The 15,403-nt window shown below is 41.8% G+C and overlaps 1 protein-coding gene across 4 annotated transcripts in view; it reads left to right on the forward strand.

The window, feature by feature from the left end:
* The window catches only part of LOC140491840 (protocadherin-1-like), a 381,682-nt gene extending 366,644 nt beyond the window's left edge, over positions 1-15,038 (forward strand). For 3 of the 4 annotated variants that reach the window (XM_072590239.1, XM_072590238.1, XM_072590237.1), the window contains exon 4: positions 10,163-15,038. In XM_072590239.1, coding sequence (XP_072446340.1) covers positions 10,163-10,548 — 386 coding nt within the window. In that variant the 3' untranslated portion in view covers positions 10,549-15,038. The remainder of the gene's footprint in view (positions 1-10,162) is intronic. The other variant, XR_011963438.1, reaches the window with a different exon arrangement.
* The last annotated feature ends 365 nt before the right edge of the window (positions 15,039-15,403 follow it).

Raw genomic sequence — 15,403 nt, forward strand, 5'->3', positions numbered from 1 at the left:
ATATGTGAGTGCAGAGTTGAGGTTAAAATCACCCATGATGGTATTGAAATGAGGGAGCAGTCTGGAAGGGCTGATAGCCTCATGTTCCTTGTTCATGTTGGTTAACTGCTCATTCACCTCAAAGTTTGTTGGAGCTTTCTGTGTACAAATTGCCTACCGTGTTTGTGTACATAATGACAAAACTGCACTTTAAAGGAAGTTAATAAACAGTGAAATTCTACAGTATGCAGAAAGCATAACATAAACGCAAGACACATTTTAGTTTGCAGAGATACCTGTGAGGCACCTCAATATTTTACCGGTGCTCCAGAAATATAAGTTGTTGCTGTGACTGAGATTCACTGCTTCACATTCCCTGGGGTTCTCTCACGATGCAAGCTGTGATCCCATGGGATATCTGGGCAGTTCCTTTCCATAAAGACACTGTCCATGAAACATTGTCTTACATACTGATATAAATGACAGCAAACGATCCCCCGTGTCTGGAGTAGTTCTCGATGGCAATCAGACACCTCTTGTCAGCTGAACTCTGTGAAGTCACTATTGTCTTATTTCTCAAGAGTGAAGTGAATAGGAAATCAATAAGCAGTGATTAAGGGGTCTTTGTTGTACCTATGGAAATAGGCCTACTCATTGAGGCTGTTAGGACTTGCTGATCTCTGCAGCCTCTGTCACAGTGCTCGAGTAAAGCAGAACTGCTGAATGAGGCAATTAATTGCTCATTGCTGGTCAGCAGTTTATCATTTGATAAGATGATCCTTCTCTCACCTTTACTCTCTAAACCCCTTCTCCTTTATTCATTCATCGAATATACAAATTCCAGTCAATTTTGTAACAATTGACTGGTCAATTAGAATCGCTACAGTGTGGAAGCAGGCCATTCAGCCCATCGAGTCCTCCCTGCTTGCCCCCCAAAAGCACCCGTCCCAGACTCGCCCCTATCCCTGTAACCCTGCATTCCCCTTGGCCAATCCATCTAATCTGTACATCTTTGGACTGTGGGAGGAAACTGGGGCACCCAAAGGAAACCCACTCAGACACAGGGAGAACATACAAACTCCACACAGTCACCCAAGGCTGGATGGTTAGTTTTTTTTTTAATTCCAGACCTTTATTGATTTCAGATATCACTATCTGTCAGGGTGGGATTTGAACCTACATCCTCAGAATATTAACCTAGATTCACAAAACCAGTGAAATTTTCACTGCGACACCACCACCTCCTCCCTGTCGTCATCTCTTTGGAGACTCAGGCTCCCCTCCTCCAACCTATTGCTGCAAAAACAAATACGTTGCACCTCTCCACCCACTTACAGATCAGCCATGATCTAACTGTTCAATTTGTCTCTGTCTCAATATCGGATTCTTAAGAGGCTTGACAGGGTAAACACTGTTTTTACCTCAATGACTGCAGATGCTGGAAACCAGATTCTGGATTAGTGGTGCTGGAAGAGCACAGCAGTTCAGGCAGCATCCAAGGAGCAGCGAAATCAATGTTTCGGGCAAAAGCCCTTCATCAGGGTAAACACTGAGAAGATGTTTTCCCCCCAAGGGAGAGTGCAGAATTAAGAGGGCATGGTCTCAGTATTAAGGGGCACCAATTTAAGACTGGGATTTGGAGCAATTTCTTCTGAGGGTTGAAAGTCTTTGAAACTCCTTAGCACAGAGAGCTGTGGGGGCATTTAAGGCTGAGATTGAGAGATTCTTGATCAGTCGGGGAATCAAGGGTTATGGGGAAAGGGCAGGAAAATGGATGTGAGGAATGTCGGATTGCCATGATTGTATTGAATGATGGAACAGACTGAAGGGGCTGGATGGACTACTGCTGTTCCTGCTTTTGATAGTCTTATGGTCGAATTTCAGTGAACGAGGTCCAAGGGACTGAATGATTTTACTCCTGTGACTGTCATTTCCTGTCTCTTTTTTAACATTGCTAGAGATGCTCTGAAATTAGAAAATTAAATTGGCAAAAAGATGAACTGAGATACTGGGGGAATAAGCCCCTCTACCAATGAGTTTGTGTGGCTGGCATTCGACCCTGTGAAAGGTCAGCTTCCCAGTGCTGGGGTACTGAGAGCAGAGAAGGATTCGCTACTTGGAGTCCTAGAGACAGCTCATGTGAAAAGCTGAGTTGGCTACAGGATGAGATCCTTATACATTATAGTCAGCACTTTAACTGCTCATCATGGAGGCAAAGTTCAATCTGAGCAAGAACCATTCCGATTTACAGAGTGCTTTTGAAGTCATGAAATAACTGACAGGGGATTGTGAAGGGGCCAGTGGGACTGAACGGTGTTTCACACAAATACTATCTGGCAAAATCCAATACTGCATCATGTACAGAGGTTTTAGGACAGGTGACTGGAAGCTTAATCAAGTAAGGAAGATTTTAAGGAGTGTCTTGAAGAAGTTCCTTCATGAGCTTAAGACTGAGGCAGTTCACCCAGCTATAAACATTTCCAAATTCAGCCATTGTCCTCAGAAGGAGTGATTTCAAAAATAGCAACTTTCCTCAGGGCAGATTTATACTCTGGCTGCCACTGGCCTTGTGGAGCCCATAGAGCTATACAAATTAGGGGCGGATAAAGGCCGTTCAGTCCGTCGGCCCGTTGCGCCAATTCAGTGAGATCAGGAATGATCTGTTGTGTTCTAAATTCTGCACTCTCAGCCTTCCCAGATCAAACAGCCAACTAATACCCTAAATCCCCTCCTCGTCATTCTGTCACAACAATGGTTCCAATTCAGCTGGGCCCCCTACTCCAATATAAAAACTATCTAGGCCTCATTGGTGCACGCAATGTCAACGTCTTCACCATCGGTTGGTTTCTTAATCATTTTTCCTAAGAGCTCCTTGACCATGTATTTGAAGAGATTTTATCACAGGAGACAGGAACATTCAACCACTCAGGTTTCCTCTGAATCATGCTGAATCTATATTACATGGGTTGGCACATGATATTTGTTTTCTTAGTCAGACTTCTTAATCAACACGCTCAGAGATGTTATAAAACACCCTCTGGTGGAACTTAAACCAGGGCCTCCTGTCTCAGAGGTAGGGCCACTACCACTGCCACAAAAACACATCACTTTATGATGCACCTGTGGAGCAGGTGGGAATGTGAACACACATCTCCTGGTTCAGAGATAGAGACATTACCAATGCATCACAAGAGCCTTGAGCACATTTCCATCTCATTGATATTTATGGCTGATCTGATTTTTTTCAGTGTGGTAACAATGGAACTTCCATATAACTTTAAAGGCTATTTTCTGTTTCTGAACATTTTATTCAAACAGCAGGAAATGTTTCTTTCTTTCCCATTGGTCGTATCTAAAATGAGAAACTGCTGGAAACACTCAGCAGGCCAACCACAACAAGAAAGAATGAAGCAGAGCTGATGATTCAGTTTCATCAGAACCATTTCAAATGAAAGGTCAAGACTGGAAACACCATATGTCTTGCTTTCTGTGTTTCTCTCTTTTATGCTCCATCTCTCTCTCTCTCTCTCTCTCATTTTGAGCAGCATCTGAAGTATCTTTGGTGTCTGAAGTTCTGTCTAACTCCCTCCAATGGTTCAGTTGGTTACTACAATTTCCAAGTATTAGTGTGGCATCAAACTGTCTCAAGTCCCAAATGTAATAAGTGGCCTTTGCTTGACTCAGCCCCTGCTGTTGGTCCATCATACCTGCAGCAACTCTTTGAAAGAATTACATTTGCCGCACTCTAAAGTATTTGTCTAATTCCCGAAGTAAAATCTAGAGAATCTCCTTTTCTTGCGAGATATCAGATGTGTTTTCTATCAGGCTTCGTGAATTATTTTTCTGAGGATATTTGAGCAAGAGCAGCACTTTGCACAAAGCTTTGAGTAAAATTTCAATAAAACTGGTGAACAAACATGTGAAATACAGAGTTTATAAATAGAAGCATAGAGTACAAAGGCTCGCAAGTTAAGTTAAAACTTTATGAAATGCTGGGTTGGCTCCAGCTGAAGTGTTTCTGGGATGGATGTGTATGTTTTGTAGAATGCAGAAGTATCTTTTCTGGAAAGTCTGTGTGGTGAGAATTACACTGTGAGTAGATGGGAGAGCAGAGGAGGTTTGATAATGTCAAGCAGGTGTTTGCATAGATTAAGCAAATGAGATTGCTTTCCAGTGACAGAATGGTTAATAACTAGAATGCATGTGGAAAGGATATTTCCTTTTTTAAGGGAATATAAAACTAGAGATTGCTGGTTAAGGATAAAGGGTTGCCCATTAAGGTTCCTCACAAAGGATCATGACTCTTAAATGTAAATTCGGTAGTAAGTCACTAGATTATAGACAAACAGCTTTAATGAAATCACACACTTTTGGAGTGTTATTCTTCACCTGATGAAGGGGCAACGCTCTGAAAGCTTGCAATTTCAAATAAACCTGTTGGACTATAACCTGGTGTCATGTGACTTCTGACCTTGTCCATCCCAGTCCAACACTGGCACCTCCATATGCTATGAATTATGAGCCGGTCTAGATCATTTGGGTCCTTGTGCCTACCTCACCAATCCATAAAGCCATCGCTGGCCTATTGTCACAAATTCTGCACTCCCATCCATTCCCCAATAGCCTGTGATCTCCCTGCACCTCTCCCTTCACAATATTCAATGACTTCCTCCACCCCCCCACCCACCAACACCTCCACTGCCTCCTGAGGCAGAGTTCCACAGTTGTATAACTTTCTGAGAGAATCCATTCATTGCCTGTCTGTCATGAAAGGGTCATTCCCCAATTGGGATGCAGTGCTCTCTCGTTCTGGGTTCCACATCTACCTTGGCAAGGCTGTTCAGGATCTTATAAACTTCAATCAAGTCACTCCTCAGTCTACGAAACTCCAGGAAAAGCAAACCCAGTCTGTTCAACCTTTCCTCATGAAATTATCCACTCATCCCATATTCCAATTTAATAAATATTCTCCAACTGCATCCTTCCTTAAATAAGGAGACCCAAAACTATACATAGTATTCAGAATGTTGTCTCACGAAGGCCCAGATTTTATTTTTAATTTTTAAAAATTTTTCCCACCACATTACTGCCTAAATGTGGGACTGCTTATATTTTCCCCCGCACCCAATGTGGTGTGTGTGCAGGTGTGAGACATAGTGAAAGAAAACAGGTGTACAAATCTTTATTCTATTTCTACCACCAGGAAGAAGGGAAACACCCAAGTGGCCAGTGACAAGCAGTGCGCTTCTCACCAAAAGGCAATGCTGAGTATCACATAACAAGCTTATTTTTAGCTTTAGTTGCTCTCCTAATAAAGGGTAGCATCCTATTAACCTTCCTGATTATATGCTGTACATGCATATTAACGTTTTGTCACTCTTCACCAGAACACCTAAATCTCTCTACCCCAGAGTTCTGCAGTTGTTCCCCATTAAATACTTGGCTTTTTTGTTTTGCTTTTCTGCCAAAGTAAACAACTTTACATTTTCTCAGATTATACTCCATGTGCAAGAGTTTTATCAACTCTTTTAACCTGTCTATATTTATCTGCAACTCTTTTATGTCTTGTTTATGGCATACATTTCCACCTGTCTTAGTGTCATCTGCCAATTAGGTGGCAGTCCTTTGCTCCACTCATTGAAGTAATTGGCACAAATTGTAAAAAGGTGAGGTTGCAGCCCAGACTCCAAAAGGAGTCTACTCATCGCACCCTGTGATCAGGACCTGTTTATGCAAACTCTCTGTTTTCTGCGAACCAGCCAATCTTCCACCCACATTAATAACATTTCCTTTTATTCCAACAGACTGTTTCAATGCTTTTAAGCCAGAATTCTTAATCAGCAAAAGAACGCAAGGTTATTGAGGTTAGACAGTGTAGAGTAATCAGTTCAGCTATGGTCTTATTGAATGCTAGAGCAGGCTCGAGGGACTGAGAGGTCTCCTCCTGCTCCTAATCTGTGTGTCCGTGTGTAACTAAAGGCCATTGATTGGAGGTGTTTAAAAAAGAAAGAAGGTGACAATGAGTCAGTTGGATTTAGAAGGCAGTGCCTGATAGTGTGTTGGAAATAGATTCAGAAGTAATTTACAATAACTAAAGTTTCACAGATTTGGGGAAGAGCACTGGAAGTTGGGCTAACTGAATTGCTCAATGCAGAAGCAGGCACAGACTTGATGTGTTGAATGCCCACGTTCTACCCTGTGCTATTTTGGAAGTCCGACTTTTCCAACACTCAGTTCCAATGCTGAGCCGTTTATATTGGACATGTGGCTCAAAGCCAAAGGCAGAGTGGCAACTGCAGAACTACATTTCATCATCAGTCCACACAAACATTCAGTCAGCGTATTTCAGAGAGAAAATTGCTGAGAAAGCTTGTTTAGTTATTTTTTTAATGTTCACTTTGTGTTAAATTGGCAGCATAGTTTATTACACTATTTTTTTTTGCCTGTGTGTGTCAGTGTGTGTCTGTGTGTGTGTCTGTGTGTGTGTGTGTGTGTGTGTGTGTGTCACTTCAGGAGTGCCTCATTGAGAGATGACAGCCAGTTAGTTCCTTGACAATTTGAGGGAGTATTTTCATTGTCACTGATAATAAATTACTAGATTTGTTTTTTTATTATAAAAACTTTGTCCTCTCAGCCGAATAAAATCCCTGCAGGGGGGAAGCAGGCCATTCAGCCCATCGAGTCCACACTGACCCTCTGAAGAGCATCCCAGCCAAACCTGCTCCCCCCTAATTTATCACTCTTCATTTCCCATGGCTAATCCACCCAGTCTGCACATCCCTGGACACTATGAGTAATTTCCTATGGCCAATCTACCTAACCTGCACATCTTTGGATGTAGGAGAAAACCAGAGCACCTGGAGGAAACCCACAAAGAGAACATGCAATCTTCATACAGACAGTTGCCCGAGGGTGGGATTGAACCTAGGTCCCTGACACTGTGAGACAGCAGTGCTAACTAGTGAGCCACCCCCAAGGAAATGTTATTGAACATTGAACATAGAACATTACAGCGCAGTACAGGTCCTTCAGCCCTCGATGTTGAGCTGACCTGTGAAACCAGTCTGAAGCACATCTAACCTACGCTATTCCATTCTTGTCTATACGCCTTTCCAATGACCATTTAAATGCCCTTAAAGTTGGTGAGTCTACTACTGTTGCAGGCAGTGCATTCCTTGCCCCTACTACTCTCTGAGTAAAGAAACTACCTCTGACATCTGTCCTATATCTATCACCCCTCAATTTAAAGCTATGTCCCCTCGTGTTAGCCATCGCCATCCAAGGAAAAAGGCTCTCACTGTTCCACCTATCTAATGCTCTGATTATCTTATATGTCTCAATGAAGTCACGTCTCAACCTTCACTCTAACGAAAACAGCCTCAGGTCCCTCAACCTTTCCTCATAAGACCCTCCCTCCATACCAGGCAACATCCTACCTAATCTCCTCTGAACCCTTTCCAAAGCTTCCACATCCTTCCTATAACGCAGTGACCAGAACTGTATGCAATACTCCAAATGCGGCCGCACCAGAATTTTGTACAGCTGCAGCATGACCTCATTGTTCTGAAACTCAATCCTTCCACCAATAAAAGCTAATACACTGTATGCCTTCCTAACAACCCTATCAACCTGGGTGGCAACCTTCAGGGACCTATATACCTGGACACTGAGATCTCTCTGCTTATCTACACTATAAAGAATCTTCCCATTAGCCCAGTATTCTGCATTCCTGTTCCTCCTTGCAAAGTGAATCACCTCACATTTTCCACATTAAATCCATTTACCATCTCTCAGGCCAGCTCTGCAGCTTATCTATGTCCCTTTGTCACCTACAACATCCTTCGGCACTATTCACAACTCTACCTCATGTCAACTTTAAACATTTGAGCCCTGTCACAACCAGTTGAGGAGGGATAAATAAACTTCCTTCTTTTCAACCTCCTGCTACAAATGTCATTTGTCTATATGAAGGAGCTAATTATAGTACAGCGTTTCCTTGAGTGACAGGAAAAAAATAATTTTATTATCTACTATGCCTGAGGAAAAAGAACAAACGTAATCACCACATGTGAAAAGATTAAGACACTGTGTGGTACAGACTGAAGGAATAAAGGCTGTTCAGTTTGAGGTGTTAACTTGTTCATTTGAAAGCAGAGCCATTGAATTATTGATTCATACCATCATTAGCAGCAAACTTTGTAGGTACCTTTGAGTTCTTGATGAATGTTTGTTCTTCTGAGAGGCTGAAACAAACAGGTACAAAGACTTCAATGTCTTTCAGATAGAAATTTGTTTTTCCTCCTCCCTGCTGTTGTTCAATGCAGCTGCAAAAATAGAATTCATTTGTATATTCCTGAGTTTGATCCCATTGTTTCTCTGAAGTGGATGCCCCACCAACATTCTTTCCTGTCCAGTGTTGACTGTTTATCAGGCAGATGCAAACTAAAAGTGTAGATACCAGTTTTTTGACCGCTGCCTCATTTGTCTCATTTTTAGATAAAATGGTAATTTTAGTTCAGGCTTTCATTTATTTCAGATTGGTTTCCTGAATTTGCCTCAGTCTGTGGGCAGGTAATTGATTCCAGCAGCCATTTCAGTTCCATATTTACCCTTTCAAAACCATTTTAGCCCATGGAAATTCTCAGGTATTAAGACTCCAAGGGTTGAAATTGAAAATTGATAGTCCATGTTTTACCAATATCATTACACCTTCAGTAAAGTGTTGGGCAACTTAATAATTACAACCAATAATATTTCAGAACTGTCGTGTGTTTGTCACTTGGTGATCCTGCACTGATAGTAAATTATTTTAAAAGGGCAATTGAAACAGTTTCAACACGTACATCAAAAAGGATTGAAAAGTTAAAGTTTACTGGGTTTTGGAGAGTGAGGGAGGGAGTGTGAGAGGTTGGGTAGCAAAGTTATGATGGGCTCAACTGGATTCTTTGTGCCGACTGCTCCTTATGTGATTGCCTTCAATGTGTCCTGAAGTTACACTGGCCAGTTTAATTTCACACTCCTGCTGTTAATCCAAAAGTATCCAAGGGATTAGAGGTAGTCTAGAGAAGACATTTTCTTATGAGGAGAAAGTTTGGGTCTGTACTGATTGGGATTTAAGAGAATGAGTGGTAATCTTACAGGAAATTGAGAGGTGGTCAGTGAGAGGTGTTCAATATTATGACAGGTTTGGAGAGAGTGGACATGGAGAGCTTGTTTTCATTGGCTGATTGTACTCTGACCATGTACATAGGTTCAAGGCTTTGTCAAGAGATGTAGGGGCACCTGCTGAGTTTCTCCAGCATTCTCCATGTTGACTTCAGATTTCCAGCATCCACTGTCGTTTGTTTGTTTTTCGACTACCAATAAATTCCACAACAACATCTGGTAAACCTAACTTCATTTCAAACTCTGTTATTTTCAGCAAGTCCCATCACCCAGCTGAACCCTATTTCAATGACACCTTGAATTTAAATTTCTCATGTTCCTGATTCAATTGCCTATAGGTTTCATCCTCAGGTTCAAGCAACCAGGAGAGAGTGAGGAATGCAGATGTTGGAGATCAGATCCAAGAAGTGTGGAGCTGGAAAAGCACAGCAGGTCACGCATCATCCGAGGAGCAGGAGAATCAACGTTTCGGGAATAAGCCTTCATCCTGATGAAGGGCATATGCCCAAAATGTTAACTCTCCTGCTCCTCAGATGCTGCCTGACCTGCTGTGCTTTTCCAGCACCACAGTTTTCGCCTATAAACTTCATCTTCCTTATTATCATCACTTGCAGCCTCACAACTCTTTGGGAACATTCCCTTTCTGTCTTTCCTTCTGGCATTACCCTGATTTCCATTGGGCCCCAGCAACTAGCAACAACTGTCGCCAGTATCTCCCTGCTCCCAGCCCTCCCCAATCGATTTAAGGTTGTATATGTCGACGCCCGAAGTTTTGAAATTCTCTACCTAAATCTCTCAACTGCTTTCTCTTCCTTCGACTCAATCACCAGAAGCTAAACTCTTTAACCAAACTTCTGTTTCCCTATGCTTTATGCTGCCTTATGTGTTGCTTTTTCTGTTACCATTCCCTTCAATGCATAGATGACTCTGTTAAGTGCATGATATTTAAATGCAGGTAAATGTTCTTGTATGAGAATAAATGAATGATTTTCTTTTCTTTGCTTCTATATTTATGTAGATCTCAGACCACTACCTGACGTTGCTATGACTGGGAACTGCACAAGAGAATGCACAGAGTTTGGTCATTCTGATTCCTGCTGGATGCCAGGGCAACCATCCCCCAACAGGAAGCAGAAAAACGCCCCCAAACTTTCCACCTTTGTGCCTTATGAAGAACGGGGGAGCCAGGATCGCCTCAGCAACGTGAGCCCCCGTCTCATGGAGGATGGCAATGCCAAGTTGGCCAATATTCGCTTCATACCAACGCATAGTGCCTTCCCCAGTTCGAACCATGAGCTCAACAAGGACTCGGCTCTGGAGGAAATCCCACTCACCCAACCACCTGACTATCAACACACGACTGGCCCTGCTCCACCCAGTTCCAAGCGAGAGATTTATCTGTGACGGGAGGCGGAGCCTGCTGTGTGCCTGTTTCAAGCTGTTTTATAACCACATGGAAATGCGAGGGTTAAGTAGAGGAAAACAGCAAAGAGGAACATATAGTGAGAATAAACTTAAAACACAAAGGCTTTATTGTCCGCAGTACAATTCTACGGTGAACTTGAATTTCGGAGAAAGGACAGGTTTGAAATGGAACTTTCCAATTGAGTATTGAGCAGGGTTTTCCACACCATTGGCAGAGTCTTCACCCCAACAGCAGAAAAGAACACAGGCAGATCAGCAGTCAAAACTCAAATCTGATCTGCTCATCGTTTCCATCGCTGTCGAACTTCTTAACTGCATGCAATCAATCGTTTTTTTTGTTTGTTCCTTCTTTTCAGTTCCCGTTTCTTGTGTGTGGATGTGGTGGGAGTCGGTTGTGGGAGTGGATAAATGCAGTTGATTCATGTCATCCATGTGGGGGTGATGTCGGGAGAGGGGAAAACCAAAAAAAAAAGAAATTTACACTCTTGTAGTTCTAGAACTTAGCACCTCAGTGCTTAAATCTCGTTGTCGACCACTTGTCTGGCACGTTTACCCTAACTGCAGGGACCAATCAGCACAGAAGCTCGCAAGCATTGCTGTACACTTGTGTAAATATAACCTTCAGATGATGTATGACTTGCACCTCTTGTGGTTCAGAGATTGGGAGAAATCTCTTCCACTGTTATTCATGTGGCTCAGTGGTGTAAAGCAAAGCGATCTTAAGTTGTGTTTTTCTTCATGTAAATAATTTGAAAGGTAGCAATGAAATGTCATTTTGTAAGTCTAGCTGAAGAATTCGTCCAGTGACCTAATTAAGTTGATGGTGGTTCATTATGGCCTTTGCCTTTTCTGCTATTTATAATTGTTCAGAAAACGGGTACTGGTGAACCATGTCCAGTCTCCATTCTGCTACTCACTGTTCCTTCCTTTTACTTTCAAAATAAAACAAAAGACTTGACTTGTCATTTTAACATTTACATGACTAGTGGTCTCAGGTGCCACTTAGTTTGATATGGGACAATGGAAAGGGAGGTATATACCTCTGGACCTTGGTCTGTGAACCTCTGGGATGATCATAGCCATTGCTGGGTCTGCTGTTCACTCTTGCTGAACATTGAGGGTTTACTTCATAGACACTTCAGTCTGCTCCATATGCACAGTATAAGGATTGATGCCAGGTCCATGTGCTTGTCTGTTTTCTGTAAGCTAATGCATTGGTGTGAATGGCATTGTAGTTTTTATGAGCTACTTTATTGAAACTTCTTTAAGGTGTGGTTTGGAGAGTGTACGGGTGTGTGTGTGCCCATGTATGTATGAGTATTTGTTCATGTGAATGTGTATTTGTGTGCACATGGATTTTTGCACATGTATGTGCACATATGAATGTACAGATATATTTACATGTGCATTTGCATGTGTGCACGTGGCATATAATTACACAATTTCTGTGCCTGTGTAAACATTTATGTGTGTGTTTGCATATGTCTGTGTATGTATCTATGCACATATATGTGCTGCTGTATGCAAGCATATTATTGGTTGTGTACGTGTATGTCCATAACTCTGCATGTTTGATTTATTGAATGTGCGTGTGATTGAATGTGTGTGTGTGATTAAGTATGTGTGTGTGCATGTGCGCATGTGATTAAGTATGTGCATGTTTGTTTGTGGGCTTCAATGTGTGTGTGAAAAGATTAGAGTGGTGCTTGAAAAGCACTGCAGGTCAGGCAGCGTCAGAGGAGCAGGCAAATTGACGTTTCGGGCAGAAGCCCTTCATCAGGAATCACTGAAATTGTGTGTGTGTGTGTGTGTGTGTGTGTGTGTGTGTGTGTGTGCGCGTGCGCGAGACGTGTGAGATTGAGTGTGCAGGCATGTGAACATATCTGTATCATTGGAATGGATCTCCCAGAGGAAAGGAAAGGGAGGGAAGAGAGGTCAGCATTATCCATAGCTGCACACCAACTGACCACTGATACAGTGGTGTTCCCCTCCTCTCAGTATCTCCATGGGAAAGAATTTTTACAATACTTTTAGATGTTGTTATTATGTCATAGTCATTGTACCAATCATATTAAAGTATCTTCTTCAGGACTGAATACTGAGCATTCAGTAATAAAGTGAATATGGAATTGGACAGATGGCTTTGTCATAACTATACCATTAAAATCTACTCAAATGGTGAAAGTGGATTTTTTTATTCAACCATCAAATAAGTACCAACAGAGCCCCCAAGTCTCATGGAGACCATTTCATTACTCAGTGATCAGGGCATCTTATGGAATTTTAAATAAATTTTGTGACCAATTACAGATCACAGCACTGCTACCTACTCACTGCTCATTTTAATCTTTTAGTTCAATGACCCAGCAACCATTTTCTCCGATGGTCTTAATTGTGGTAATTGTTTCCAAATACTGCACCCTTCCCAATTGTACCCACTTTCCCAACTTGTGAAGCTCCTATCAGGGAAGATGGTGCATTTGTATAAAAGAAAATTGTTATGTTAGCATGACTATTGCTCTGTTGTCACAAAATATTTGCATTCTTCTGTGTGTGTGTGTGTGTGTATGTACTTTTTTTTGTTTCAACATCTGTGATAGAGCCCTGCTAAATCTGTGATCAGACCTGATCCCTCTCAAATCTGGAGTTTCCAAGCTTTGCGAGTGTAGGGAAGCATACTCACTTTGTGCCTTGTAATGTGAAAGGGTGATGAGAGCAGGGATGAGCGGGAAGTGGGAGGTGGGATGGCTAATTTAAGTTTCTAACTAATCTACAGCGCTCTTCACGCATAATTAGTGAAGACCGAAAGCCTTTCTTGGTGTAAGGGAAAATCTTGGTGTTTTAAAATTGATGGGTCTCACAGCATGAAGTCATTGCCTATTTTCAAATCAGACAAACCTTAAGTTGAAAGTCTCATCAGAAATGAATCAAGTTATTCACTCTGAATCCATCACATAAATACAGAATGTCATCAATAGGATTTTTGGGCTTCAGTTTTTGTTTTGTTTGTATAAGATAGATTGTGTTCTGGAGTGACAGTATTGTGGGATCTGAATGATATACTGTTCAAGGCAGGAACCCCTGTGGTTATTGTCAGAGTTCTGTCATCTCCGATTCTCAGGAACTAGTGGAGGGACTTGACGTTGCTTCTGGAAAAAAATTGTTGAACAGCTTGACGGTATCAATGTGGAATTCTAAGCTGCATGCATTCTCAAAGTTGACACAATTCCTTCAGTTGGACCGAGCTGGTCAGTAGCATTACCTGGGACAGTAATCAGAAAACAACCACTGAGGTAGTCAAAGTTAAAAATCACACAACACCAGGCTATAAGCCAACAGGTTTAATTGGAAGCACTAGCTTTTGGAGGGCTGCTTCCAATTAAACCTGTTGGACTATAACCCTGGTGTTGTGTGATTTTTAATTATGTACACCCCAGTCCAACACCGGCATCTCCAAATAATGAGGTAGTCAGTTAACGTCCACCACCCCAAGCCTCCAGTCTGAAATCATTGTTGGAAGCTATCAGTAAGAACAGGGTGTCTATTTGGCTCAGTGGGAAACTGAAAAGTTAGTGGTGCCTTGTAATATAACTAAGCTACAGTTTGCATGATGCAGGAGTCTTGGAGTTAGAACAGGTATCACAATGGGAGAATGAAGCATCTGGAACTCAAGTCATACAGGTACCAAAAATTCCCAGCAAGTATCGAGGTGGCAGAATGGCCACATGGGATCTCAAGAAACCACCTCTCCTGCATCAGGAAGCAGAGGTTGCTGATGCATTTTATTTCATTCTATGAAAACGGATCCAATGGTAGATTGCATGTGTATTTATGAAGTATTGTGTTGCAATGTAGTTTACCATGTGTTATCCTGGACCAGACCTTGAGCGGCCTATGCTCCTGTAAAAGGGCCAGTACTTTGAATGAGCCTGTACCATATATCTTGCTACAATTCGACAGATTAACCAAGATAAGTTAATTTTCGGGGCAGGGTGGAGAGGGGGTGAACACCAGATTCCATGAGATTTGGCTAAAGCAGCAGCCGCTGTTTAAATCGAATGAACTTCAATGTAGGTTCTCTTTATATAATTAATTTAATTGCTTGTATGCCATGTTTTTGTACAGTTTTATGTACATGCAAATGTTGCTTTTATATAAAAATACAATATCAGCAAATGGAAGTATGTTACTATTTTTAGATGGGTTTAATGTGTAATCAGAATCATATTGTTGAAGGTGTTTGGAAACACATGTAATGCTTTAATAGTTAATCCACTGGCTTCCTATGTTATTTCTGAGATTTGCGCGGGCAGTGAGCACAGTTTTTGATTCATATCTATTATTTTTTTTCTATTGTTAAGCATGTAAACAAATTCTTGGCCCTTATTTGCTGAGCAGTCAACAGAGAGAAGACCCAATCATTGTAATTATTTCTTCCTCCAAGCTTTCCAATAAAATGGAAAAACAAAGACTGTTGTCTTTGAGCTATTCTTTCTTATCAGAGAGATGCTTATTCGAGAGTTTGCTGTAAAATACCACTGCAGTCTACTCTCCACTGAGTTTCTGGTCCTGGCCTGGATAATGGGAAGGGGCTTGTCCTCACTGGGTTGTTATAGTGCTCAGTACCTCATGGTCTTGCAATTGCCATCAATGCCCACAGTAATTTTCTGCAGAAGGCATTCTGAATAAAAGTTTGCTATTTCCATATAATCACAGAAGCCCTACAGTAGAAGCAGGCCATTCAGCCCATTGAGTCCACACCAACCTTCTGAAAAGCATCCACCCCTTACCTTATCCATATAACCCTGCATTCTCTATGGCCAATCCACCTAAC

Source organism: Chiloscyllium punctatum, chromosome 20, assembly GCF_047496795.1.
Source record: "Chiloscyllium punctatum isolate Juve2018m chromosome 20, sChiPun1.3, whole genome shotgun sequence".
NCBI classification, from domain to species: domain Eukaryota; kingdom Metazoa; phylum Chordata; class Chondrichthyes; order Orectolobiformes; family Hemiscylliidae; genus Chiloscyllium; species Chiloscyllium punctatum.